Source organism: Salvelinus fontinalis, unplaced genomic scaffold (genome assembly GCF_029448725.1).
Source record: "Salvelinus fontinalis isolate EN_2023a unplaced genomic scaffold, ASM2944872v1 scaffold_0600, whole genome shotgun sequence".
Classification (NCBI taxonomy): domain Eukaryota; kingdom Metazoa; phylum Chordata; class Actinopteri; order Salmoniformes; family Salmonidae; genus Salvelinus; species Salvelinus fontinalis.
Genome location: NW_026600809.1, coordinates 5,091 through 31,142, shown reverse-complemented (window position 1 = coordinate 31,142; position 26,052 = coordinate 5,091). Strand labels below are relative to the sequence as shown.

Here is a 26,052-nt window from a genome sequence, read left to right as displayed (position 1 = left end):
GGCAAGGCTGGAAGCCCGTGAGTACTACCCAAAAATTTCTTGGGGGGGGGGGGCTAGGAGGTAGTGGGCCGAGGGCAGGTAGGAGACCTGCGCCCACTTCCCAGGCTAACCGTGGAGAGCGGGAGTACGGGCAGACACCGTGTTACGCAGTAGAGCGCACGGTGTCTCCTGTACATGTGCATAGCCCAGTGCGGGTTATTCCACCTCCCCGCACTGGTAGGGCTAGATTGAGCATTGAGCCAAGTGCCATGAAGCCGGCTCTACCTATCTGGCCACCAGTACATCTCCTCGGGCCGGCTTACATGGCACCAGCCTTACGCATGGTGTCCCCGGTTCGCCTACATAGCCCGGTGCGGGTTATTCCACCTCCCCGCACTGGTCGGGCGACGGGGAGCATTCAACCAGGTAAGGTTGGGCAGGCTCGGTGCTCAAGGGAGCCAGTACGCCTGCAAGGTCCGGTATTTCCGGCGCCACCTTCCCGCCCCAGTCATGTTCCACCAGTGCCAACACCACGCACCAGGCTTCCAGTGTGTCTCCAGAGCCCTGTTCCTCCTCCACGCACTCGTACAATGGTGCGTGTCTCCAGCCCATTACCACCAGTGCCTACACCACGCACCAAGCCTCCTGTGTGTCCCCAGAGTCCTGTGCGTCCTGTTGCTGCTCCCCGCACTAGCCCTGAGATGCGTGTCCCCAGCCCGGTACCACCAGTTCCGGCACCACGCACTAGGCCTAATGTGCGTTTCCAGGGTCCAGTATGCCCTGTTCCTGCTCCCCGCACTAGCCCTGAGATGCGTGTCCCCAGCCCGGTACCACCAGTTCCGGCACCACGCACCAGGCCTAGAGTGCGCCTCAGCCGGCCAGAGCCATCCGTCTCTCCAGCGCCATCTGAGCCATCCGTCTCTCCAGCGCCATCTGAGCCATCCGTCTCCCCAGCGCCATCTGAGCCATCCGTCTGCCCAGTGCCATTAGAGCCGCCCGTCTGTCCCGAGCCGTCAGAGCCGATCGTCAGTCAGGAGCCGCTAGAGCCGATCGTCAGACAGGATCTGCCAGAGCCGCCAACCAGACAGGATCTGCCAGAGCCGCCAACCAGACAGGATCTGCCAGAGCCGCCAACCAGACAGGATCTGCCAGAGCCGCCAACCAGACAGGATCTGCCAGAGACGCCAACCAGACAGGATCTGCCAGAGCCGCCAACCAGACAGGATCTGCCAGAGCCGCCAACCAGACATGAGCAGCCAGATCCGTCAGCCAGCCATGAGCAGCCAGATCCGTCAGCCAGCCATGAGCAGCCAGATCCGTCAGCCAGCCATGAGCAGCCAGATCCGTCAGCCAGCCATGAGCAGCCAGATCCGTCAGCCAGCCATGAGCAGCCAGATCCGTCAGCCAGCCATGAGCAGCCAGATCCGTCAGCCAGCCATGAGCAGCCAGATCCGTCAGCCAGCCATGAGCAGCCAGATCCGTCAGCCAGCCATGAGCAGCCAGATTCGTCAGCCAGACATGAGCAGCCAGATCCGTCAGCTAGCCAGGATCCGCCAGAGCAGGCCAGCCAGGATCCGCCAGAGCCGTCCAGCCAGGATCCGCCAGAGCCGTCCAGCCAGGATCCGCCATTTAGTCCGGTGCTGCCCCTTATCCTGTTACTGCCCCTTATCCTGGTACTGCCCCTTATCCTGGTGCTGTCCCTTATCCTGGTGCTGTCCCTTATCCTGGTTTTGTCCCTTATCCTGGTGCTGCCCCTTAGTCCGGTACTGCCCCTTAGTCCGGTGCTGCCCCTTATTCCAGTGGGTTTAGGAAAGCGTCTAGTGACTATGGTGGGGTGGGGACCACGACCAGTGCCGGAGCCGCCGCCGTGGACGGACGCCCACCCAGACCCTCCCCTAGACTATGTGCTGGTGCGCCCGGAGTTCGCACCTTAAGGGGGGGGTTATGTCACGCCCTGGCCTTAGTATTCTTTGTTTTCTTTATTATTTTAGTTAGGTCAGGGTGTGACATGGGGTATGTTTGTGTTTTGGGTGTTTATTATGGTAAAGGGGGTGTTGGTTTTAGTGTATGGGTTTGTGTGGAGTGTATGTGTCTAGTATTGTCTATGTTTAACGTTTGTAGCCTGTGTGTGTGCACTACGTTATTTAGCTTCACGATCGTTTGTTGTTTTGATTAGTTTTGTGTAAGTGTTTCGTTTCGTGTTCTATCATCTTCATAAAATAAAAAGAAGATGCATTCATATCCCGCTGCACCTTGGTCCGTCTCTCCACACGATCGTGACAGAGACTATAAGGAGTACCAGTACTGAGTCAATGTGCAGGGGCACCAGGTAGTTGAGGTAATAATGAGACTATAAGGAGTACCAGTACTGAGTCAATGTGCAGGGGTACCAGGTAGTTGAGGTAATAATGTGGCTATAAGGAGTACCAGTACTGAGTCAATGTGCAGGGGTACCAGGTAGTTTAGGTAATAATGAGACTATATGGAGTACCAGTACTGAGTCAATGTGCAGGGGTACCAGGTAGTTGAGGTAATAATGAGACTATAAGGAGTACCAGTACTGAGTCAATGTGCAGGGTACCAGGGAGTTGAGGTAATAATGAGACTATAAGGAGTACCAGTACTGAGTCAATGTGCAGGGGTACCAGGTAGTTGAGGTAATAATGAGACTATAAGGAGAACCAGTACTGAGTCAATGTGCAAGGGTATCAGGTAGTTGAGGTAATAATGAGACTATAAGGAGAACCAGTACTGAGTCAATGTGCAGGGGTACCAGGTAGTTTAGGTAATAATGAGGCTATAAGGAGTACCAGTACTGAGTCAATCTGCAGGGGTACCAGGTAGTTGAGGTAATAATGAGACTATAAGGAGTACCAGTACTGAGTCAATGTGCAGGGGTACCAGGTTGTTGAGGTAATAATGAGACTATAAGGAGTACCAGTACTGAGTCAATGTGCAGGGGTACCAGGTAGTTGAGGTAATAATGAGACTATAAGGAGTACCAGTACTGAGTCAATGTGCAGGGGTACCAGGTAGTTGAGGTAATAATGAGACTATAAGGAGAACCAGTACTGAGTCAATGTGCAGGGGTACCAGGTAGTTTAGGTAATAATGAGGCTATAAGGAGTACCAGTACTGAGTCAATGTGCAGGGGTACCAGGTAGTTGAGGTAATAATGAGACTATAAGGAGTACCAGTACTGAGTCAATGTGCAGGGTACCAGGTACTTGAGGTAATAATGTGGCTGTAAGGAGTACCAGTACTGAGTCAATGTGCAGGGGTACCAGGTAGTTGAGGTAATAATGTGGATATAAGGAGTACCAGTACTGAGTCAATGTGCAGGGTACCAGGTAGTTGAGGTAATAATGAGACTATAAGGAGTACCAGTACTGAGTCAATGTGCAGGGGTACCAGGTAGTTGAGGTAATAATGAGGCTATAAGGAGTACCAGTACTGAGTCAATGTGCAGGGGTACCAGATAGTTGTGGTTTTAATGAGACTATAAGGAGTACCAGTACTGAGTCAATGTGCAGGGGTACCAGGTAGTTGAGGTAATAATGAGACCATAAGGAGTACCAGTACTGAGTCAATGTGCAGGGGTACCAGGTAGTTGAGGTAATAATGAGACTATAAGGAGTACCAGTACTGAGTCAATGTGCAGGGGTACCAGGTAGTTGAGGTAATAATGAGACTATAAGGAGTATCAGTACTGAGTCAATGTGCAGGGGTACCAGGTAGTTGAGGTAATAATGAGACTATAAGGAGTACCAGTACTGAGTCAATGTGCAGGGGTACCAGGTAGTTGAGGTAATAATGAGACTATAAGGAGAACCAGTACTGAGTCAATGTTTAGGGGTATCAGGTAGTTGAGGTAATAATGAGACTATAAGGAGAACCAGTACTGAGTCAATGTGCAGGGGTACCAGGTAGTTTAGGTAATAATGAGGCTATAAGGAGTACCAGTACTGAGTCAATCTGCAGGGGTACCATGTAGTTGAGGTAAAAATGAGACTATAAGGAGTACCAGTTCTGAGTCAATGTGCAGGGGTACCAGGTAGTTGAGGTAATAATGAGACTATAAGGAGTACCAGTACTGAGTCAATGTGCAGGGGTACCAGGTAGTTGAGGTAATAATGAGACTATAAGGAGTACCAGTACTGAGTCAATGTGCAGGGGTACCAGGTAGTTGAGGTAATAATGTGGCTATAAGGAGTACCAGTACTGAGTCAATGTGCAGGGTACCAGGTAGTAGAGGTAATAATGAGACTATAAGGAGTACCAGTACTGAGTCAATGTGCAGGGGTACCAGGTAGTTGAGGTAATAATGTGGCTATGAGGAGTACCAGTACTGAGTCAATGTGCAGGGTATCAGGTAGTTGAGGTAATAATGTGGCTATAAGGAGTACCAGTACTGGGTCAATGTGCAGGGGTACCAGGTAGTTGAGGTAATAATGAGGCTATACGGAGTACCAGTACTGAGTCAATGTGCAGGGGTACCAGGTACTTGAGGTAATAATGAGAATGTCACGCCCTGGCCTTAGTATTCGTTGTTTTCTTTATTATTTTAGTTAGGTCAGGGTGTGACATGGGGTATGTTTGTGTTTTGGGTGTTTATTATGGTAAAGGGGGTGTTGGTTTTAGTGTATGGGTTTGTGTGGAGTGTATGTGTCTAGTATTGTCTATGTTTAACGTTTGTAGCCTGTGTGTGTGCACTACGTTATTTAGCTTCACGATCGTTTGTTGTTTTGATTAGTTTTGTGTAAGTGTTTCGTTTCGTGTTCTATCATCTTCATAAAATAAAAAGAAGATGTATTCATATCCCGCTGCACCTTGGTCCGTCTCTCCACACGATCGTGACAGAATTACCCACCAAAGGACCAAGCAGCGTGTGAAACGGCAACAGGACCCACCTACACAGGATTTCTGGAGATGGGAGGACGAATTGGATGGAAAGGGACCTTGGGCTCAACCTGGAGAATATCGCCGTCCCAAAGCTGAGCTGGAGGCAGCGAAAGCAGAGAGGCGGCGATATGAGGAGGCAGCACGGAGGCAAGGCTGGAAGCCCGTGAGTACTACCCAAAAATTTCTTGGGGGGGGGGGGCTAGGAGGTAGTGGGCCGAGGGCAGGTAGGAGACCTGCGCCCACTTCCCAGGCTAACCGTGGAGAGCGGGAGTACGGGCAGACACCGTGTTACGCAGTAGAGCGCACGGTGTCTCCTGTACATGTGCATAGCCCAGTGCGGGTTATTCCACCTCCCCGCACTGGTAGGGCTAGATTGAGCATTGAGCCAAGTGCCATGAAGCCGGCTCTACCTATCTGGCCACCAGTACATCTCCTCGGGCCGGCTTACATGGCACCAGCCTTACGCATGGTGTCCCCGGTTCGCCTACATAGCCCGGTGCGGGTTATTCCACCTCCCCGCACTGGTCGGGCGACGGGGAGCATTCAACCAGGTAAGGTTGGGCAGGCTCGGTGCTCAAGGGAGCCAGTACGCCTGCAAGGTCCGGTATTTCCGGCGCCACCTTCCCGCCCCAGTCATGTTCCACCAGTGCCAACACCACGCACCAGGCTTCCAGTGTGTCTCCAGAGCCCTGTTCCTCCTCCACGCACTCGTACAATGGTGCGTGTCTCCAGCCCATTACCACCAGTGCCTACACCACGCACCAAGCCTCCTGTGTGTCCCCAGAGTCCTGTGCGTCCTGTTGCTGCTCCCCGCACTAGCCCTGAGATGCGTGTCCCCAGCCCGGTACCACCAGTTCCGGCACCACGCACTAGGCCTAATGTGCGTTTCCAGGGTCCAGTATGCCCTGTTCCTGCTCCCCGCACTAGCCCTGAGATGCGTGTCCCCAGCCCGGTACCACCAGTTCCGGCACCACGCACCAGGCCTAGAGTGCGCCTCAGCCGGCCAGAGCCATCCGTCTCTCCAGCGCCATCTGAGCCATCCGTCTCTCCAGCGCCATCTGAGCCATCCGTCTCCCCAGCGCCATCTGAGCCATCCGTCTGCCCAGTGCCATTAGAGCCGCCCGTCTGTCCCGAGCCGTCAGAGCCGATCGTCAGTCAGGAGCCGCTAGAGCCGATCGTCAGACAGGATCTGCCAGAGCCGCCAACCAGACAGGATCTGCCAGAGCCGCCAACCAGACAGGATCTGCCAGAGCCGCCAACCAGACAGGATCTGCCAGAGCCGCCAACCAGACAGGATCTGCCAGAGACGCCAACCAGACAGGATCTGCCAGAGCCGCCAACCAGACAGGATCTGCCAGAGCCGCCAACCAGACATGAGCAGCCAGATCCGTCAGCCAGCCATGAGCAGCCAGATCCGTCAGCCAGCCATGAGCAGCCAGATCTGTCAGCCAGCCATGAGCAGCCAGATCCGTCAGCCAGCCATGAGCAGCCAGATCCGTCAGCCAGCCATGAGCAGCCAGATCCGTCAGCCAGCCATGAGCAGCCAGATCCGTCAGCCAGCCATGAGCAGCCAGATCCGTCAGCCAGCCATGAGCAGCCAGATCCGTCAGCCAGCCATGAGCAGCCAGATCCGTCAGCCAGCCATGAGCAGCCAGATTCGTCAGCCAGACATGAGCAGCCAGATCCGTCAGCTAGCCAGGATCCGCCAGAGCAGGCCAGCCAGGATCCGCCAGAGCCGTCCAGCCAGGATCCGCCAGAGCCGTCCAGCCAGGATCCGCCATTTAGTCCGGTGCTGCCCCTTATCCTGTTACTGCCCCTTATCCTGGTACTGCCCCTTATCCTGGTGCTGTCCCTTATCCTGGTGCTGTCCCTTATCCTGGTGCTGTCCCTTATCCTGGTGCTGCCCCTTAGTCCGGTACTGCCCCTTAGTCCGGTGCTGCCCCTTATTCCAGTGGGTTTAGGAAAGCGCCTAGTGACTATGGTGGGGTGGGGACCACGACCAGTGCCGGAGCCGCCGCCGTGGACGGACGCCCACCCAGACCCTCCCCTAGACTATGTGCTGGTGCGCCCGGAGTTCGCACCTTAAGGGGGGGGTTATGTCACGCCCTGGCCTTAGTATTCTTTGTTTTCTTTATTATTTTAGTTAGGTCAGGGTGTGACATGGGGTATGTTTGTGTTTTGGGTGTTTATTATGGTAAAGGGGGTGTTGGTTTTAGTGTATGGGTTTGTGTGGAGTGTATGTGTCTAGTATTGTCTATGTTTAACGTTTGTAGCCTGTGTGTGTGCACTACGTTATTTAGCTTCACGATCGTTTGTTGTTTTGATTAGTTTTGTGTAAGTGTTTCGTTTCGTGTTCTATCATCTTCATAAAATAAAAAGAAGATGTATTCATATCCCGCTGCACCTTGGTCCGTCTCTCCACACGATCGTGACAGAGACTATAAGGAGTACCAGTACTGAGTCAATGTGCAGGGGCACCAGGTAGTTGAGGTAATAATGAGACTATAAGGAGTACCAGTACTGAGTCAATGTGCAGGGGTACCAGGTAGTTGAGGTAATAATGAGACTATAAGGAGTACCAGTACTGAGTCAATGTGCAGGGGTACCAGGTAGTTGAGGTAATAATGAGACTATACGGAGAACCAGTACTGAGTCAATGTGCAGGGGTACCAGGTAGTTGAGGTAATAATGAGGCTTTAAGGAGTACCAGTACTGAGTCAATGTGCAGGGGTACCAGGTAGTTGAGGTAATAATGAGACTATAAGGAGTACCAGTACTGAGTCAATGTGCAGGGGTACCAGGTAGTTGAGGTAATAATGAGACTATAAGGATTACCAGTACTGAGTCAATGTGCAGGGGTACCAGGTAGTTGAGGTAATAATGTGGCTATAAGGAGTACCAGTACTGAGTCAATGTGCAGGGGTACCAGGTAGTTGAGGTAATAATGTGGCTATAAGGAGTACCAGTACTGAGTCAATGTGCAGGGGTACCAGGTAGTTTAGGTAATAATGAGACTATAAGGAGTACCAGTACTGAGTCAATGTGCAGGGGTATCAGGTAGTTGAGGTAATAATGAGACTATAAGGAGTACCAGTACTGAGTCAATGTGCAGGGTACCAGGGAGTTGAGGTAATAATGAGACTATAAGGAGTACCAGTACTGAGTCAATGTGCAGGGGTACCAGGTAGTTGAGGTAATAATGAGGCTTTAAGGAGTACCAGTACTGAGTCAATGTGCAGGGGTACCAGGTAGTTGAGGTAATAATGAGACTATAAGGAGTACCAGTACTGAGTCAATGTGCAGGGGTACCAGGTAGTTGAGGTAATAATGAGGCTTTAAGGAGTACCAGTACTGAGTCAATGTGCAGGGTACCAGGTAGTTGAGGTAATAATGAGACTATAAGGAGTACCAGTACTGAGTCAATGTGCAGGGGTACCAGGTAGTTGAGGTAATAATGAGACTATAAGGAGTACCAGTACTGAGTCAATGTGCAGGGGTACCAGGTAGTTGTGGTTATAATGAGACTATAAGGAGTACCAGTACTGAGTCAATGTGCAGGGGTACCAGGTAGTTGTGGTTATAATGAGACTATAAGGAGTACCAGTACTGAGTCAATGTGCAGGGGTACCAGGTAGTTGAGGTTATAATGAGACTATAAGGAGTACCAGTACTGAGTCAATGTGCAGGGTACCAGGTAGTTGAGGTAATAATGTGGCTGTAAGGAGTACCAGTACTGAGTCAATGTGCAGGGGTATCAGGTAGTTGAGGTAATAATGTGGATATAAGGAGTACCAGTACTGAGTCAATGTGCAGGGTACCAGGTAGTTGAGGTAATAATGAGACTATAAGGAGTACCAGTACTGAGTCAATGTGCAGGGGTACCAGGTAGTTGAGGTAATAATGAGGCTATAAGGAGTACCAGTACTGAGTCAATGTGCAGGGGTACCAGGTAGTTGTGGTTATAATGAGACTATAAGGAGTACCAGTACTGAGTCAATGTGCAGGGGTACCAGGTAGTTGAGGTAATAATGAGACCATAAGGAGTACCAGTACTGAGTCAATGTGCAGGGGTACCAGGTAGTTGAGGTAATAATGAGACTATAAGGAGTACCAGTACTGAGTCAATGTGCAGGGGTACCAGGTAGTTGAGGTAATAATGAGACTATAAGGAGTATCAGTACTGAGTCAATGTGCAGGGGTACCAGGTAGTTGAGGTAATAATGAGACTATAATGAGTACCAGTACTGAGTCAATGTGCAGGGGTACCAGGTAGTTGAGGTAATAATGAGACTATAAGGAGAACCAGTACTGAGTCAATGTTTAGGGGTATCAGGTAGTTGAGGTAATAATGAGACTATAAGGAGAACCAGTACTGAGTCAATGTGCAGGGGTACCAGGTAGTTTAGGTAATAATGAGGCTATAAGGAGTACCAGTACTGAGTCAATCTGCAGGGGTACCAGGTAGTTGAGGTAAAAATGAGACTATAAGGAGTACCAGTACTGAGTCAATGTGCAGGGGTACCAGGTAGTTGAGGTAATAATGAGACTATAAGGAGTACCAGTACTGAGTCAATGTGCAGGGGTACCAGGTAGTTGAGGTAATAATGAGACTATAAGGAGTACCAGTACTGAGTCAATGTGCAGGGGTACCAGGTAGTTGAGGTAATAATGTGGCTATAAGGAGTACCAGTACTGAGTCAATGTGCAGGGTACCAGGTAGTAGAGGTAATAATGAGACTATAAGGAGTACCAGTACTGAGTCAATGTGCAGGGGTACCAGGTAGTTGAGGTAATAATGTGGCTATGAGGAGTACCAGTACTGAGTCAATGTGCAGGGTATCAGGTAGTTGAGGTAATAATGTGGCTATAAGGAGTACCAGTACTGGGTCAATGTGCAGGGGTACCAGGTAGTTGAGGTAATAATGAGACTATAAGGAGTACCAGTACTGAGTCAATGTGCAGGGGTACCAGGTAGTTGAGGTAATAATGAGACTATAAGGAGAACCAGTACTGAGTCAATGTGCAGGGGTACCAGGTAGTTGAGGTAATAATGAGGCTATAAGGAGTACCAATACTGAGTCAATGTGCAGGGGTACCAGGTAGTTGAGGTAATAATGAGACTATAAGGAGTACCAGTACTGAGTCAATGTGCAGGGGTACCAGGTAGTTGAGGTAATAATGAGACTATAAGGAGTACCAGTACTGAGTCAATGTGCAGGGGTACCAGGTAGTTGAGGTAATAATGAGACTATAAGGAGTACCAGTACTGAGTCAATGTGCAGGGGTACCAGGTAGGTGAGGTAATAATGAGACTATAAGGAGTACCAGTACTGAGTCAATGTGCAGGGGTACCAGGTAGTTGAGGTAATAATGAGACTATAAGGAGTACCAGTACTGAGTCAATGTGCAGGGGTACCAGGTAGTTGAGGTAATAATGAGACTATAAGGAGAACCAGTACTGAGTCAATGTTTAGGGGTATCAGGTAGTTGAGGTAATAATGAGACTATAAGGAGAACCAGTACTGAGTCAATGTGCAGGGGTACCAGGTAGTTTAGGTAATAATGAGGCTATAAGGAGTACCAGTACTGAGTCAATCTGCAGGGGTACCAGGTAGTTGAGGTAAAAATGAGACTATAAGGAGTACCAGTACTGAGTCAATGTGCAGGGGTACCAGGTAGTTGAGGTAATAATGAGACTATAAGGAGTACCAGTACTGAGTCAATGTGCAGGGGTACCAGGTAGTTGAGGTAATAATGAGACTATAAGGAGTACCAGTACTGAGTCAATGTGCAGGGGTACCAGGTAGTTGAGGTAATAATGAGACTATAAGGAGTACCAGTACTGAGTCAATGTGCAGGGGTACCAGGTAGTTGAGGTAATAATGAGACTATAAGGAGTATCAGTACTGAGTCAATGTGCAGGGGTACCAGGTAGTTGAGGTAATAATGAGACTATAAGGAGTACCAGTACTGAGTCAATGTGCAGGGGTACCAGGTAGTTGAGGTAATAATGAGACTATAAGGAGTACCAGTACTGAGTCAATGTGCAGGGGTACCAGGTAGTTGAGGTAATAATGAGACTATAAGGAGTATCAGTACTGAGTCAATGTGCAGGGGTACCAGGTAGTTGAGGTAATAATGAGACTATAAGGAGTACCAGTACTGAGTCAATGTGCAGGGGTACCAGGTAGTTGAGGTAATAATGAGACTATAAGGAGAACCAGTACTGAGTCAATGTTTAGGGGTATCAGGTAGTTGAGGTAATAATGAGACTATAAGGAGAACCAGTACTGAGTCAATGTGCAGGGGTACCAGGTAGTTTAGGTAATAATGAGGCTATAAGGAGTACCAGTACTGAGTCAATCTGCAGGGGTACCAGGTAGTTGAGGTAAAAATGAGACTATAAGGAGTACCAGTACTGAGTCAATGTGCAGGGGTACCAGGTAGTTGAGGTAATAATGAGACTATAAGGAGTACCAGTACTGAGTCAATGTGCAGGGGTACCAGGTAGTTGAGGTAATAATGAGACTATAAGGAGTACCAGTACTGAGTCAATGTGCAGGGGTACCAGGTAGTTGAGGTAATAATGTGGCTATAAGGAGTACCAGTACTGAGTCAATGTGCAGGGTACCAGGTAGTAGAGGTAATAATGAGACTATAAGGAGTACCAGTACTGAGTCAATGTGCAGGGGTACCAGGTAGTTGAGGTAATAATGTGGCTATGAGGAGTACCAGTACTGAGTCAATCTGCAGGGGTACCAGGTAGTTGAGGTAAAAATGAGACTATAAGGAGTACCAGTACTGAGTCAATGTGCAGGGTATCAGGTAGTTGAGGTAATAATGTGGCTATAAGGAGTACCAGTACTGGGTCAATGTACAGGGGTACCAGGTAGTTGAGGTAATAATGAGACTATAAGGAGTACCAGTACTGAGTCAATGTGCAGGGGTACCAGGTAGTTGAGGTAATAATGAGACTATAAGGAGAACCAGTACTGAGTCAATGTGCAGGGGTACCAGGTAGTTGAGGTAATAATGAGGCTATAAGGAGTACCAATACTGAGTCAATGTGCAGGGGTACCAGGTAGTTGAGGTAATAATGAGACTATAAGGAGTACCAGTACTGAGTCAATGTGCAGGGGTACCAGGTAGTTGAGGTAATAATGAGACTATAAGGAGTACCAGTACTGAGTCAATGTGCAGGGGTACCAGGTAGGTGAGGTAATAATGAGACTATAAGGAGTACCAGTACTGAGTCAATGTGCAGGGGTACCAGGTAGGTGAGGTAATAATGAGACTATAAGGAGTACCAGTACTGAGTCAATGTGCAGGGTACCAGGTAGTTGAGGTAAAAATGAGACTATAAGGAGTACCAGTACTGAGTCAATGTGCAGGGGTACCAGGTAGTTGAGGTAATAATGAGACTATAAGGAGTACCAGTACTGAGTCAATGTGCAGGGGTACCAGGTAGTTGAGGTAATAATGAGACTATAAGGAGTACCAGTACTGAGTCAATGTGCAGGGGTACCAGGTAGTTGAGGTAATAATGTGGCTATAAGGAGTACCAGTACTGAGTCAATGTGCAGGGTACCAGGTAGTAGAGGTAATAATGAGACTATAAGGAGTACCAGTACTGAGTCAATGTGCAGGGGTACCAGGTAGTTGAGGTAATAATGTGGCTATGAGGAGTACCAGTACTGAGTCAATCTGCAGGGGTACCAGGTAGTTGAGGTAAAAATGAGACTATAAGGAGTACCAGTACTGAGTCAATGTGCAGGGTATCAGGTAGTTGAGGTAATAATGTGGCTATAAGGAGTACCAGTACTGGGTCAATGTACAGGGGTACCAGGTAGTTGAGGTAATAATGAGACTATAAGGAGTACCAGTACTGAGTCAATGTGCAGGGGTACCAGGTAGTTGAGGTAATAATGAGACTATAAGGAGAACCAGTACTGAGTCAATGTGCAGGGGTACCAGGTAGTTGAGGTAATAATGAGGCTATAAGGAGTACCAATACTGAGTCAATGTGCAGGGGTACCAGGTAGTTGAGGTAATAATGAGACTATAAGGAGTACCAGTACTGAGTCAATGTGCAGGGGTACCAGGTAGTTGAGGTAATAATGAGACTATAAGGAGTACCAGTACTGAGTCAATGTGCAGGGGTACCAGGTAGGTGAGGTAATAATGAGACTATAAGGAGTACCAGTACTGAGTCAATGTGCAGGGGTACCAGGTAGGTGAGGTAATAATGAGACTATAAGGAGTACCAGTACTGAGTCAATGTGCAGGGTACCAGGTAGTTGAGGTAATAATGAGACTATAAGGAGTACCAGTACTGAGTCAATGTGCAGGGGTACCAGGTAGTTGAGGTAATAATTAGGCTATAAGGAGTACCAGTACTGAGTCAATGTGCAGGGGTACCAGGTAGTTGAGGTAATAATGTGGCTATAAGGAGTACCAGTACTGAGTCAATGTGCAGGGTACCAGGTAGTTGAGGTAATAATGTGGCTGTAAGGAGTACCAGTACTGAGTCAATGTGCAGGGGTACCAGGTAGTTGAGGTAATAATGTGGATATAAGGAGTACCAGTACTGAGTCAATGTGCAGGGTACCAGGTAGTTGAGGTAATAATGAGACTATAAGGAGTACCAGTACTGAGTCAATGTGCAGGGGTACCAGGTAGTTGAGGTAATAATGAGACTATAAGGAGTACCAGTACTGAGTCAATGTGCAGGGGTACCAGGTAGTTGAGGTAAAAATGAGACTATAAGGAGTACCAGTACTGAGTCAATGTGCAGGGGTACCAGGTAGTTGAGGTAATAATGAGACTATAAGGAGTACCAGTACTGAGTCAATGTGCAGGGGTACCAGGTAGTTGAGGTAATAATGAGACTATAAGGAGAACCAGTACTGAGTCAATGTGCAGGGGTACCAGGTAGTTTAGGTAATAATGAGGCTATAAGGAGTACCAGTACTGAGTCAATGTGCAGGGGTACCAGGTAGTTGAGGTAATAATGAGAATATAAGGAGTACCAGTACTGAGTCAATGTGCAGGGGTACCAGGTAGTTGAGGTAATAATGAGACTATAAGGAGTACCAGTACTGAGTCAATGTGCAGGGGTACCAGGTAGTTGAGGTAATAATGAGACTATAAGGAGTACCAGTACTGAGTCAATGTGCAGGGGTACCAGGTAGGTGAGGTAATAATGAGACTATAAGGAGTACCAGTACTGAGTCAATGTGCAGGGTACCAGGTAGTTGAGGTAATAATGAGACTATAAGGAGAACCAGTACTGAGTCAATGTGCAGGGGTACCAGGTAGTTGAGGTAATAATGTGACTATAAGGAGTATCAGTACTGAGTCAATGTGCAGGGGTACCAGGTAGTTGAGGTAATAATGAGACTATAAGGAGTATCAGTACTGAGTCAATGTGCAGGGGTACCAGGTAGTTGAGGTAATAATGAGACTATAAGGAGTACCAGTACTGAGTCAATGTGCAGGGTACCAGGTAGTTGAGGTAATAATGAGACTATAAGGAGTACCAGTACTGAGTCAATGTGCAGGGTACCAGGTAGTTGAGGTAATAATGAGACTATAAGGAGTACCAGTACTGAGTCAATGTGCAGGGGTACCAGGTAGTTGAGGTAATAATGTGGCTATAAGGAGTACCAGTACTGAGTCAATGTGCAGGGGTACCAGGTAGTTGTGGTTATAATGAGACTATAAGGAGTACCAGTACTGAGTCAATGTGCAGGGGTACCAGGTAGTTGAGGTAATAATGAGACTATAAGGAGTACCAGTACTGAGTCAATGTGCAGGGGTACCAGGTAGTTGAGGTAATAATGAGACTATAAGGAGAACCAGTACTGAGTCAATGTTTAGGGGTATCAGGTAGTTGAGGTAATAATGAGACTATAAGGAGAACCAGTACTGAGTCAATGTGCAAGGGTACCAGGTAGTTGAGGTAATAATGAGACTAACGAGTACCAGTACTGAGTCAATGAGCAGGGTACCAGGTAGTTGGGGTAATAATGAGACTATGAGGAGTACCAGTACTGAGTCAATGTGCAGGGTACCAGGTAGTTGAGGTAATAATGAGACTATGAGGAGTACCAGTACTGAGTCAATGTGCAGGGGTACCAGGTAGTTGAGGTAATAATGAGACTATAAGGAGTACCAGTACTGAGTCAATGTGCAGGGTACCAGGTAGTTGAGGTAATAATGAGACTATAAGGAGTACCAGTACTGAGTCAATGTGCAGGGGTACCAGGTAGTTGAGGTAATAATGAGACTATAAGGAGTACCAGTACTGAGTCAATGTGCAGGGGTACCAGGTAGTTGAGGTAATAATGTGGCTATAAGGAGTACCAGTACTGAGTCAATGTGCAGGGTATCAGGTAGTTGAGGTAATAATGTGGCTATAAGGAGTACCAGTACTGAGTCAATGTGCAGGGGTACCAGGTAGTTGAGGTAATAATGACACTATAAGGAGTACCAGTACTGAGTCAATGTGCAGGGGTACCAGGTAGTTGAGGTAATAATGAGACTATAAGGAGAACCAGTACTGAGTCAATGTGCAGGGGTACCAGGTAGTTTAGGTAATAATGAGGCTATAAGGAGTACCAGTACTGAGTCAATGTGCAGGGGTACCAGGTAGTTGAGGTAATAATGAGACTATAAGAAGTACCAGTACTGAGTCAATGTGCAGGGGTACCAGGTAGTTGAGGTAATAATGAGACTATAAGGAGTACCAGTACTGAGTCAATGTGCAGGGGTACCAGGTAGTTGAGGTAATAATGAGACTATAAGGAGTACCAGTACTGAGTCAATGTGCAGGGGTACCAGGTAGGTGAGGTAATAATGAGACTATAAGGAGTACCAGTACTGAGTCAATGTGCAGGGTACCAGGTAGTTGAGGTAATAATGAGACTATAAGGAGAACCAGTACTGAGTCAATGTGCAGGGGTACCAGGTAGTTGAGGTAATAATGTGACTATAAGGAGTATCAGTACTGAGTCAATGTGCAGGGGTACCAGGTAGTTGAGGTAATAATGAGACTATAAGGAGTATCAGTACTGAGTCAATGTGCAGGGGTACCAGGTAGTTGAGGTAATAATGAGACTATAAGGAGTACCAGTACTGAGACAATGTGCAGGGTACCAGGTAGTTGAGGTAATAATGAGACTATAAGGAGTACCAGTACTGAGTCAATGTGCAGGGTACCAGGTAGTTGAGGTAATAATGAGACTATAAGGAGTACCAGTACTGAGTCAATGTGCAGGGGTACCAGGTAGTTGAGGTAATAATGAGGCTATAAGGAGAACCAGTACTGAGTCAATGTGCAGGGGTACCAGGTAGTTGAGGTAATAATGTGGATATAAGGAGTACAAGTACTGAGTCAATGTGCAGGGTACCAGGTAGTTGAGGTAATAATGAGACTATAAGGAGTACCAGTACTGAGTCAATGTGCAGGGGTACCAGGTAGTTGAGGTAATAATGAGGCTATAAGGAGTACCAGTACTGAGTCAATGTGCAGGGGTACCAGGTAGTTGTGGTTATAATGAGACTATAAGGAGTACCAGTACTGAGTCAATGTGCAGGGGTACCAGGTAGTTGAGGTAATAATGAGACTATAAGGAGTAACAGTACTGAGTCAATGTGCAGGGGTACCAGGTAGTTGAGGTAATAATGAGACTATAAGGAGTATCAGTACTGAGTCAATGTGCAGGGGTACCAGGTAGTTGAGGTAATAATGAGACTATAAGGAGTACCAGTACTGAGTCAATGTGCAGGGGTACCAGGTAGTTGAGGTAATAATGAGACTATAAGGAGAACCAGTACTGAGTCAATGTTTAGGGGTATCAGGTAGTTGAGGTAATAATGAGACTATAAGGAGAACCAGTACTGAGTCAATGTGCAGGGGTACCAGGTAGTTGAGGTAATAATGAGACTAAGGAGTACCAGTACTGAGTCAATGAGCAGGGTACCAGGTAGTTGAGGTAATAATGAGACTATGAGGAGTACCAGTACTGAGTCAATGTGCAGGGTACCAGGTAGTTGAGGTAATAATGAGACTATGAGGAGTACCAGTACTGAGTCAATGTGCAGGGGTACCAGGTAGTTGAGGTAATAATGAGACTATAAGGAGTACCAGTACTGAGTCAATGTGCAGGGGTACCAGGTAGTTGAGGTAATAATGAGACTATAAGGAGAACCAGTACTGAGTCAATATGCAGGGGTAACAGGTAGTTTAGGTAATAATGAGGCTTTAAGGAGTACCAGTACTGAGTCAATGTGCAGGGGTACCAGGTAGTTGAGGTAATAATGAGACTATAAGGAGTACCAGTACTGAGTCAATGTGCAGGGGTACCAGGTAGTTTAGGTAATAATGAGGCTATAAGGAGTACCAGTACTGAGTCAATGTGCAGGGGTACCAGGTAGTTGAGGTAATAATGAGACTATAAGGAGTACCAGTACTGAGTCAATGTGCAGGGTACCAGGGAGTTGAGGTAATAATGAGACTATAAGGAGTACCAGTACTGAGTCAATGTGCAGGGGTACCAGGTAGTTGAGGTAATAATGAGACTATAAGGAGTACCAGTACTGAGTCAATGTGCAGGGGTACCAGGTAGTTGAGGTAATAATGAGACTATAAGGAGAACCAGTACTGAGTCAATATGCAGGGGTAACAGGTAGTTTAGGTAATAATGAGGCTATAAGGAGTACCAGTACTGAGTCAATGTGCAGGGGTACCAGGTAGTTGAGGTAATAATGAGACTATAAGGAGTACCAGTACTGAGTCAATGTGCAGGGGTACCAGGTAGTTGAGGTAATAATGAGGCTATAAGGAGTACCAGTACTGAGTCAATGTGCAGGGTACCAGGTAGTTGAGGTAATAATGAGACTATAAGGAGTACCAGTACTGAGTCAATGTGCAGGGGTACCAGGTAGTTGAGGTAATAATGTGGCTATAAGGAGTACCAGTACTGAGTCAATGTGCAGGGGTACCAGGTAGTTGTGGTTATAATGAGACTATAAGGAGTACCAGTACTGAGTCAATGTGCAGGGGTACCAGGTAGTTGAGGTAATAATGAGACTATAAGGAGTACCAGTACTGAGTCAATGTGCAGGGGTACCAGGTAGTTGAGGTAATAATGAGACTATAAGGAGAACCAGTACTGAGTCAATGTTTAGGGGTATCAGGTAGTTGAGGTAATAATGAGACTATAAGGAGAACCAGTACTGAGTCAATGTGCAAGGGTACCAGGTAGTTGAGGTAATAATGAGACTAACGAGTACCAGTACTGAGTCAATGAGCAGGGTACCAGGTAGTTGGGGTAATAATGAGACTATGAGGAGTACCAGTACTGAGTCAATGTGCAGGGTACCAGGTAGTTGAGGTAATAATGAGACTATGAGGAGTACCAGTACTGAGTCAATGTGCAGGGGTACCAGGTAGTTGAGGTAATAATGAGACTATAAGGAGAACCAGTACTGAGTCAATGTTTAGGGGTATCAGGTAGTTGAGGTAATAATGAGACTATAAGGAGAACCAGTACTGAGTCAATGTGCAAGGGTACCAGGTAGTTGAGGTAATAATGAGACTAACGAGTACCAGTACTGAGTCAATGAGCAGGGTACCAGGTAGTTGGGGTAATAATGAGACTATGAGGAGTACCAGTACTGAGTCAATGTGCAGGGTACCAGGTAGTTGAGGTAATAATGAGACTATGAGGAGTACCAGTACTGAGTCAATGTGCAGGGGTACCAGGTAGTTGAGGTAATAATGAGACTATAAGGAGTACCAGTACTGAGTCAATGTGCAGGGTACCAGGTAGTTGAGGTAATAATGAGACTATAAGGAGTACCAGTACTGAGTCAATGTGCAGGGGTACCAGGTAGTTGAGGTAATAATGAGACTATAAGGAGTACCAGTACTGAGTCAATGTGCAGGGGTACCAGGTAGTTGAGGTAATAATGTGGCTATAAGGAGTACCAGTACTGAGTCAATGTGCAGGGTATCAGGTAGTTGAGGTAATAATGTGGCTATAAGGAGTACCAGTACTGAGTCAATGTGCAGGGGTACCAGGTAGTTGAGGTAATAATGACACTATAAGGAGTACCAGTACTGAGTCAATGTGCAGGGGTACCAGGTAGTTGAGGTAATAATGAGACTATAAGGAGAACCAGTACTGAGTCAATGTGCAGGGGTACCAGGTAGTTTAGGTAATAATGAGGCTATAAGGAGTACCAGTACTGAGTCAATGTGCAGGGGTACCAGGTAGTTGAGGTAATAATGAGACTATAAGAAGTACCAGTACTGAGTCAATGTGCAGGGGTACCAGGTAGTTGAGGTAATAATGAGACTATAAGGAGTACCAGTACTGAGTCAATGTGCAGGGGTACCAGGTAGTTGAGGTAATAATGAGACTATAAGGAGTACCAGTACTGAGTCAATGTGCAGGGGTACCAGGTAGGTGAGGTAATAATGAGACTATAAGGAGTACCAGTACTGAGTCAATGTGCAGGGTACCAGGTAGTTGAGGTAATAATGAGACTATAAGGAGAACCAGTACTGAGTCAATGTGCAGGGGTACCAGGTAGTTGAGGTAATAATGTGACTATAAGGAGTATCAGTACTGAGTCAATGTGCAGGGGTACCAGGTAGTTGAGGTAATAATGAGACTATAAGGAGTATCAGTACTGAGTCAATGTGCAGGGGTACCAGGTAGTTGAGGTAATAATGAGACTATAAGGAGTACCAGTACTGAGACAATGTGCAGGGTACCAGGTAGTTGAGGTAATAATGAGACTATAAGGAGTACCAGTACTGAGTCAATGTGCAGGGTACCAGGTAGTTGAGGTAATAATGAGACTATAAGGAGTACCAGTACTGAGTCAATGTGCAGGGGTACCAGGTAGTTGAGGTAATAATGAGGCTATAAGGAGAACCAGTACTGAGTCAATGTGCAGGGGTACCAGGTAGTTGAGGTAATAATGTGGATATAAGGAGTACCAGTACTGAGTCAATGTGCAGGGTACCAGGTAGTTGAGGTAATAATGAGACTATAAGGAGTACCAGTACTGAGTCAATGTGCAGGGGTACCAGGTAGTTGTGGTTATAATGAGACTATAAGGAGTACCAGTACTGAGTCAATGTGCAGGGGTACCAGGTAGTTGAGGTAATAATGAGACTATAAGGAGTAACAGTACTGAGTCAATGTGCAGGGGTACCAGGTAGTTGAGGTAATAATGAGACTATAAGGAGTATCAGTACTGAGTCAATGTGCAGGGGTACCAGGTAGTTGAGGTAATAATGAGACTATAAGGAGTACCAGTACTGAGTCAATGTGCAGGGGTACCAGGTAGTTGAGGTAATAATGAGACTATAAGGAGAACCAGTACTGAGTCAATGTTTAGGGGTATCAGGTAGTTGAGGTAATAATGAGACTATAAGGAGAACCAGTACTGAGTCAATGTGCAGGGGTACCAGGTAGTTGAGGTAATAATGAGACTAAGGAGTACCAGTACTGAGTCAATGAGCAGGGTACCAGGTAGTTGAGGTAATAATGAGACTATGAGGAGTACCAGTACTGAGTCAATGTGCAGGGTACCAGGTAGTTGAGGTAATAATGAGACTATGAGGAGTACCAGTACTGAGTCAATGTGCAGGGGTACCAGGTAGTTGAGGTAATAATGAGACTATAAGGAGTACCAGTACTGAGTCAATGTGCAGGGGTACCAGGTAGTTGAGGTAATAATGAGACTATAAGGAGAACCAGTACTGAGTCAATATGCAGGGGTAACAGGTAGTTTAGGTAATAATGAGGCTTTAAGGAGTACCAGTACTGAGTCAATGTGCAGGGGTACCAGGTAGTTGAGGTAATAATGAGACTATAAGGAGTACCAGTACTGAGTCAATGTGCAGGGGTACCAGGTAGTTTAGGTAATAATGAGGCTATAAGGAGTACCAGTACTGAGTCAATGTGCAGGGGTACCAGGTAGTTGAGGTAATAATGAGACTATAAGGAGTACCAGTACTGAGTCAATGTGCAGGGTACCAGGGAGTTGAGGTAATAATGAGACTATAAGGAGTACCAGTACTGAGTCAATGTGCAGGGGTACCAGGTAGTTGAGGTAATAATGAGACTATAAGGAGTACCAGTACTGAGTCAATGTGCAGGGGTACCAGGTAGTTGAGGTAATAATGAGACTATAAGGAGAACCAGTACTGAGTCAATATGCAGGGGTAACAGGTAGTTTAGGTAATAATGAGGCTATAAGGAGTACCAGTACTGAGTCAATGTGCAGGGGTACCAGGTAGTTGAGGTAATAATGAGACTATAAGGAGTACCAGTACTGAGTCAATGTGCAGGGGTACCAGGTAGTTGAGGTAATAATGAGGCTATAAGGAGTACCAGTACTGAGTCAATGTGCAGGGGTACCAGGTAGTTGAGGTAATAATGAGACTATAAGGAGTACCTGTACTGAGTCAATGTGCAGGGGTACCAGGTAGTTGAGGTAATAATGAGACTATAAGGAGTACCAGTACTGAGTCAATGTGCAGGGGTACCAGGTAGGTGAGGTAATAATGAGACTATAAGGAGTACCAGTACTGAGTCAATGTGCAGGGTACCAGGTAGTTGAGGAAATAATGAGACTATAAGGAGTACCAGTACTGAGTCAATGTGCAGGGGTACCAGGTAGTTGAGGTAATAATGAGACTATAAGGAGTATCAGTACTGAGTCAATGTGCAGGGGTACCAGGTAGTTGAGGTAATAATGAGACTATAAGGAGAACCAGTACTGAGTCAATGTGCATGGTACCAGGTAGTTGAGGTAATAATGAGACTATAAGGAGTACCAGTACTGAGTCAATGTGCAGGGGTACCAGGTAGTTGAGGTAATAATGTGGCTATAAGGAGTACCAGTACTGAGTCAATGTGCAGGGTACCAGGTAGTTGAGGTAATAATGAGACTATAAGGAGTACCAGTACTGAGTCAATGTGCAGGGGTACCAGGTAGTTGAGGTAATAATGTGGCTATAAGGAGTACCAGTACTGAGTCAATGTGCAGGGTACCAGGTAGTTGAGGTAATAATGTGGCTATAAGGAGTACCAGTACTGAGTCAATATGCAGGGGTACCAGGTAGTTGAGGTAATAATGTGGCTATAAGGAGTACCAGTACTGAGTCAATGTGCAGGGTACCAGGTAGTTGAGGTAATAATAAGACTATAAGGAGTACCAGTACTGAGTCAATGTGCAGGGGTACCAGGTAGTTGAGGTAATAATGAGACTATAAGGAGTACCAGTACTGAGTCAATGTGCAGGGGTACCAGGTAGTTGAGGTAATAATGAGTCTATAAGGAGTACCAGTACTGAGTCAATGTGCAGGGGTACCAGGTAGTTGAGGTAATAATGAGACTATAAGGAGTACCAGTACTGAGTCAATGTGCAGGGGTACCCGGTAGTTTAGGTAATAATGAGGCTATAAGGAGTACCAGTACTGAGTCAATGTGCAGGGGTACCAGGTAGTTAAGGTAATAATGAGACTATAAGGAGTACCAGTACTGAGTCAATGTGCAGGGGTACCAGGTAGTTGAGGTAATAATGAGACTATAAGGAGTACCAGTACTGAGTCAATGTGCAGGGGTACCAGGTAGGTGAGGTAATAATGAGACTATAAGGAGTACCAGTACTGAGTCAATGTGCAGGGTACCAGGTAGTTGAGGAAATAATGAGACTATAAGGAGTACCAGTACTGAGTCAATGTGCAGGGGTACCAGGTAGTTGAGGTAATAATGAGACTATAAGGAGTATCAGTACTGAGTCAATGTGCAGGGGTACCAGGTAGTTGAGGTAATAATGAGACTATAAGGAGAACCAGTACTGAGTCAATGTGCAGGGTACCAGGTAGTTGAGGTAATAATGAGACTATAAGGAGAACCAGTACTGAGTCAATGTGCAGGGTACCAGGTAGTTGAGGTAATAATGAGACTATAAGGAGTACCAGTACTGAGTCAATGTGCAGGGGTACCAGGTAGTTGAGGTAATAATGTGGCTATAAGGAGTACCAGTACTGAGTCAATGTGCAGGGTACCAGGTAGTTGAGGTAATAATGTGGCTATAAGAAGTACCAGTACTGAGTCAATATGCAGGGGTACCAGGTAGTTGAGGTAATAATGTGGCTATAAGAAGTACCAGTACTGAGTCAATATGCAGGGGTACCAGGTAGTTGAGGTAATAATGTGGCTATAAGGAGTACCAGTACTGAGTCAATGTGCAGGGGTACCAGGTAGTTGAGGTAATAATGAGACTATAAGGAGTACCAGTACTGAGTCAATGTGCAGGGGTACCAGGTAGTTGAGGTAATAATGTGGCTATAAGGAGTACCAGTACTGAGTCAATGTGCAGGGTACCAGGTAGTTGAGGTAATAATGAGACTATAAGGAGTACCAGTACTGAGTCAATGTGCAGGGTACCAGGTAGTTGAGGTAATAATGAGACTATAAGGAATACCAGTACTGAGTCAATGTGCAGGGGTACCAGGTAGTTGAGGTAATAATGAGACTATACGGAGTACCAGTACTGAGTCAATGTGCAGGGGTACCAGGTAGTTGAGGTAATAATGAGACTATAAGGAGTACCAGTACTGAGTCAATGTGCAGGGGCACCAGGTAGTTGAGGTAATAATGAGACTATAAGGAGTACCAGTACTGAGTCAATGTACAGGGGTACCAGGTAGTTGAGGTAATAATGAGGCTATAAGGAGTACCAGTACTGAGTCAATGTGCAGGGGTATCAGGTAGTTGAGGTAATAATGAGACTATAAGGAGTACCAGTACTGAGTCAATGTGCAGGGGTACCAGGTAGTTGAGGTAATAATGAGACTATAAGGAGTACCAGTACTGAGTCAATGTGCAGGGGTACCAGGTAGTTGAGGTAATAATGAGACTATAAGGAGTACCAGTACTGAGTCAATGTGCAGGGGTACCAGGTAGTTGAGGTAATAATGAGACTATAAGGAATACCAGTACTGAGTCAATGTGCAGGGGTACCAGGTAGTTGAGGTAATAATGAGACTATACGGAGTACCAGTACTGAGTCAATGTGCAGGGGTACCAGGTAGTTGAGGTAATAATGAGACTATAAGGAGTACCAGTACTGAGTCAATGTGCAGGGGTACCAGGTAGTTGAGGTAATAATGAGACTATAAGGAGTACCAGTACTGAGTCAATGTGCAGGGGCACCAGGTAGTTGAGGTAATAATGAGACTATAAGGAGTACCAGTACTGAGTCAATGTGCAGGGGTACCAGGTAGTTGAGGTAATAATGAGACTATAAGGAGTACCAGTACTGAGTCAATGTGCAGGGTACCAGGTAGTTGAGGTAATAATGAGACTATAAGGAGTACCAGTACTGAGTCAATGTGCAGGGGCACCAGGTAGTTGAGGTAATAATGAGACTATAAGGAGTACCAGTACTGAGTCAATGTGCAGGGGTACCAGGTAGTTGAGGTAATAATGAGACTATAAGGAGTACCAGTACTGAGTCAATGTACAGGGGTACCAGGTAGTTGAGGTAATAATGAGGCTATAAGGAGTACCAGTACTGAGTCAATGTGCAGGGGTATCAGGTAGTTGAGGTAATAATGAGACTATAAGGAGTACCAGTACTGAGTCAATGTGCAGGGTACCAGGTAGTTGAGGTAATAATGAGACTATAAGGAGTACCAGTACTGAGTCAATGTGCAGGGGTACCAGGTAGTTGAGGTAATAATGAGACTATAAGGAGTACCAGTACTGAGTCAATGTGCAGGGGTACCAGGTAGTTGAGGTAATAATGAGACTATAAGGAGTACCAGTACTGAGTCAATGTACAGGGGTACCAGGTAGTTGAGGTAATAATGAGGCTATAAGGAGTACCAGTACTGAGTCAATGTGCAGGGGTATCAGGTAGTTGAGGTAATAATGAGACTATAAGGAGTACCAGTACTGAGTCAATGTGCAGGGGTACCAGGTAGTTGAGGTAATAATGAGACTATAAGGAGTACCAGTACTGAGTCAATCTGCAGGGGTACCAGGTAGTTGAGGTAATACTGCACACACGCTCTCTGACACACACACACACACACACACACACACACACACACACACACACACACACACACACACACACACACACACACACACACACACACACACACACACACAGAGACAGGGGGGAATGTTGTGTTTGTGTAATATTGTTTTAGGACTATGAAAATGGAAAAAAGGATTAGCCTATGGATTATGAAAACAACAAAATAAATGGGAAAATGGGAGAGGAGAAATGACTAGAGACAGTGTTGTTTAACTCACTGACCATGACCCATGAGTTCTTCTTACCTTTGTTCAGTAGAAAAGTCTCCCTCTCTAAAGTTTATAGGCTGCATCATAGACTTGTCACTCTTCAGGGACACACAGCTGGGTACAGGGGAGGCTGGTCTCTCCTGCTTGATTGGTCTTCAACACAACAGAGACAAACATTACATCTCTCATCTACTCTGAGCTCAGATGGGGAAACATAAGAAGAGTTTCATTCCAAAACGCTATATATCCATTTTCAGAAATGTTGGTAAATGAAATGTTATTGTTTAATAAAGAAAATATAAAAGAGATTGGTGTGTTTGTTCACTATCTAATCATGGCATGGGGTTGTTCAATAACATACATGTATTTGTTTAAAATCTATCACTTGATGGTTTAATTTCAGAATTTTTTTATTTTTTTTTGCAAAATGCTATTTATCTACCTCACTCTCAAATGTGACTGAACGGCTCGATTCGTCTCATGGAGCAAAATATGAAATTGTGTTTTTTACATTTGATAAAATTAGAGACTAGAAAATGTTATATATATTTTTTTATTTCACCTTTATTTAACCAGGTAGGCCAGTTGAGAACAAGTTCTCATTTACAACTGCGACCTGGCCAAGATAAAGCAAAGCAGTGCGACACAAACAACAACACATAGTTACACATGGAGTAAACAGACGTACAGTCAATAACACAATAAAAAAGTCTATATACAGTCTGTGCAAATGGCATGAGGAGGTAACGCAATAAATAGGCCATAGTAGCGAAGTAATTACAATTTAGCAAATTAAAACTGGAGTGATTTACAGATGGCCTAT

At 46.1% G+C, this 26,052-nt stretch overlaps 1 protein-coding gene across 1 annotated transcript in view; it reads right to left on the bottom strand.

Annotated features, from left to right (window-relative positions):
* The window catches only part of LOC129846612 (NLR family CARD domain-containing protein 3-like), a 111,943-nt gene extending 86,594 nt beyond the window's left edge, over window positions 1–25,349 (bottom strand). Inside the window, 1 exon segment of the mRNA XM_055914563.1 lies at window positions 25,266–25,349. Coding sequence (XP_055770538.1) covers window positions 25,266–25,315 — 50 coding nt within the window. The 5' untranslated portion in view covers window positions 25,316–25,349.
* Window positions 25,350–26,052: the final 703 nt, after the last annotated feature.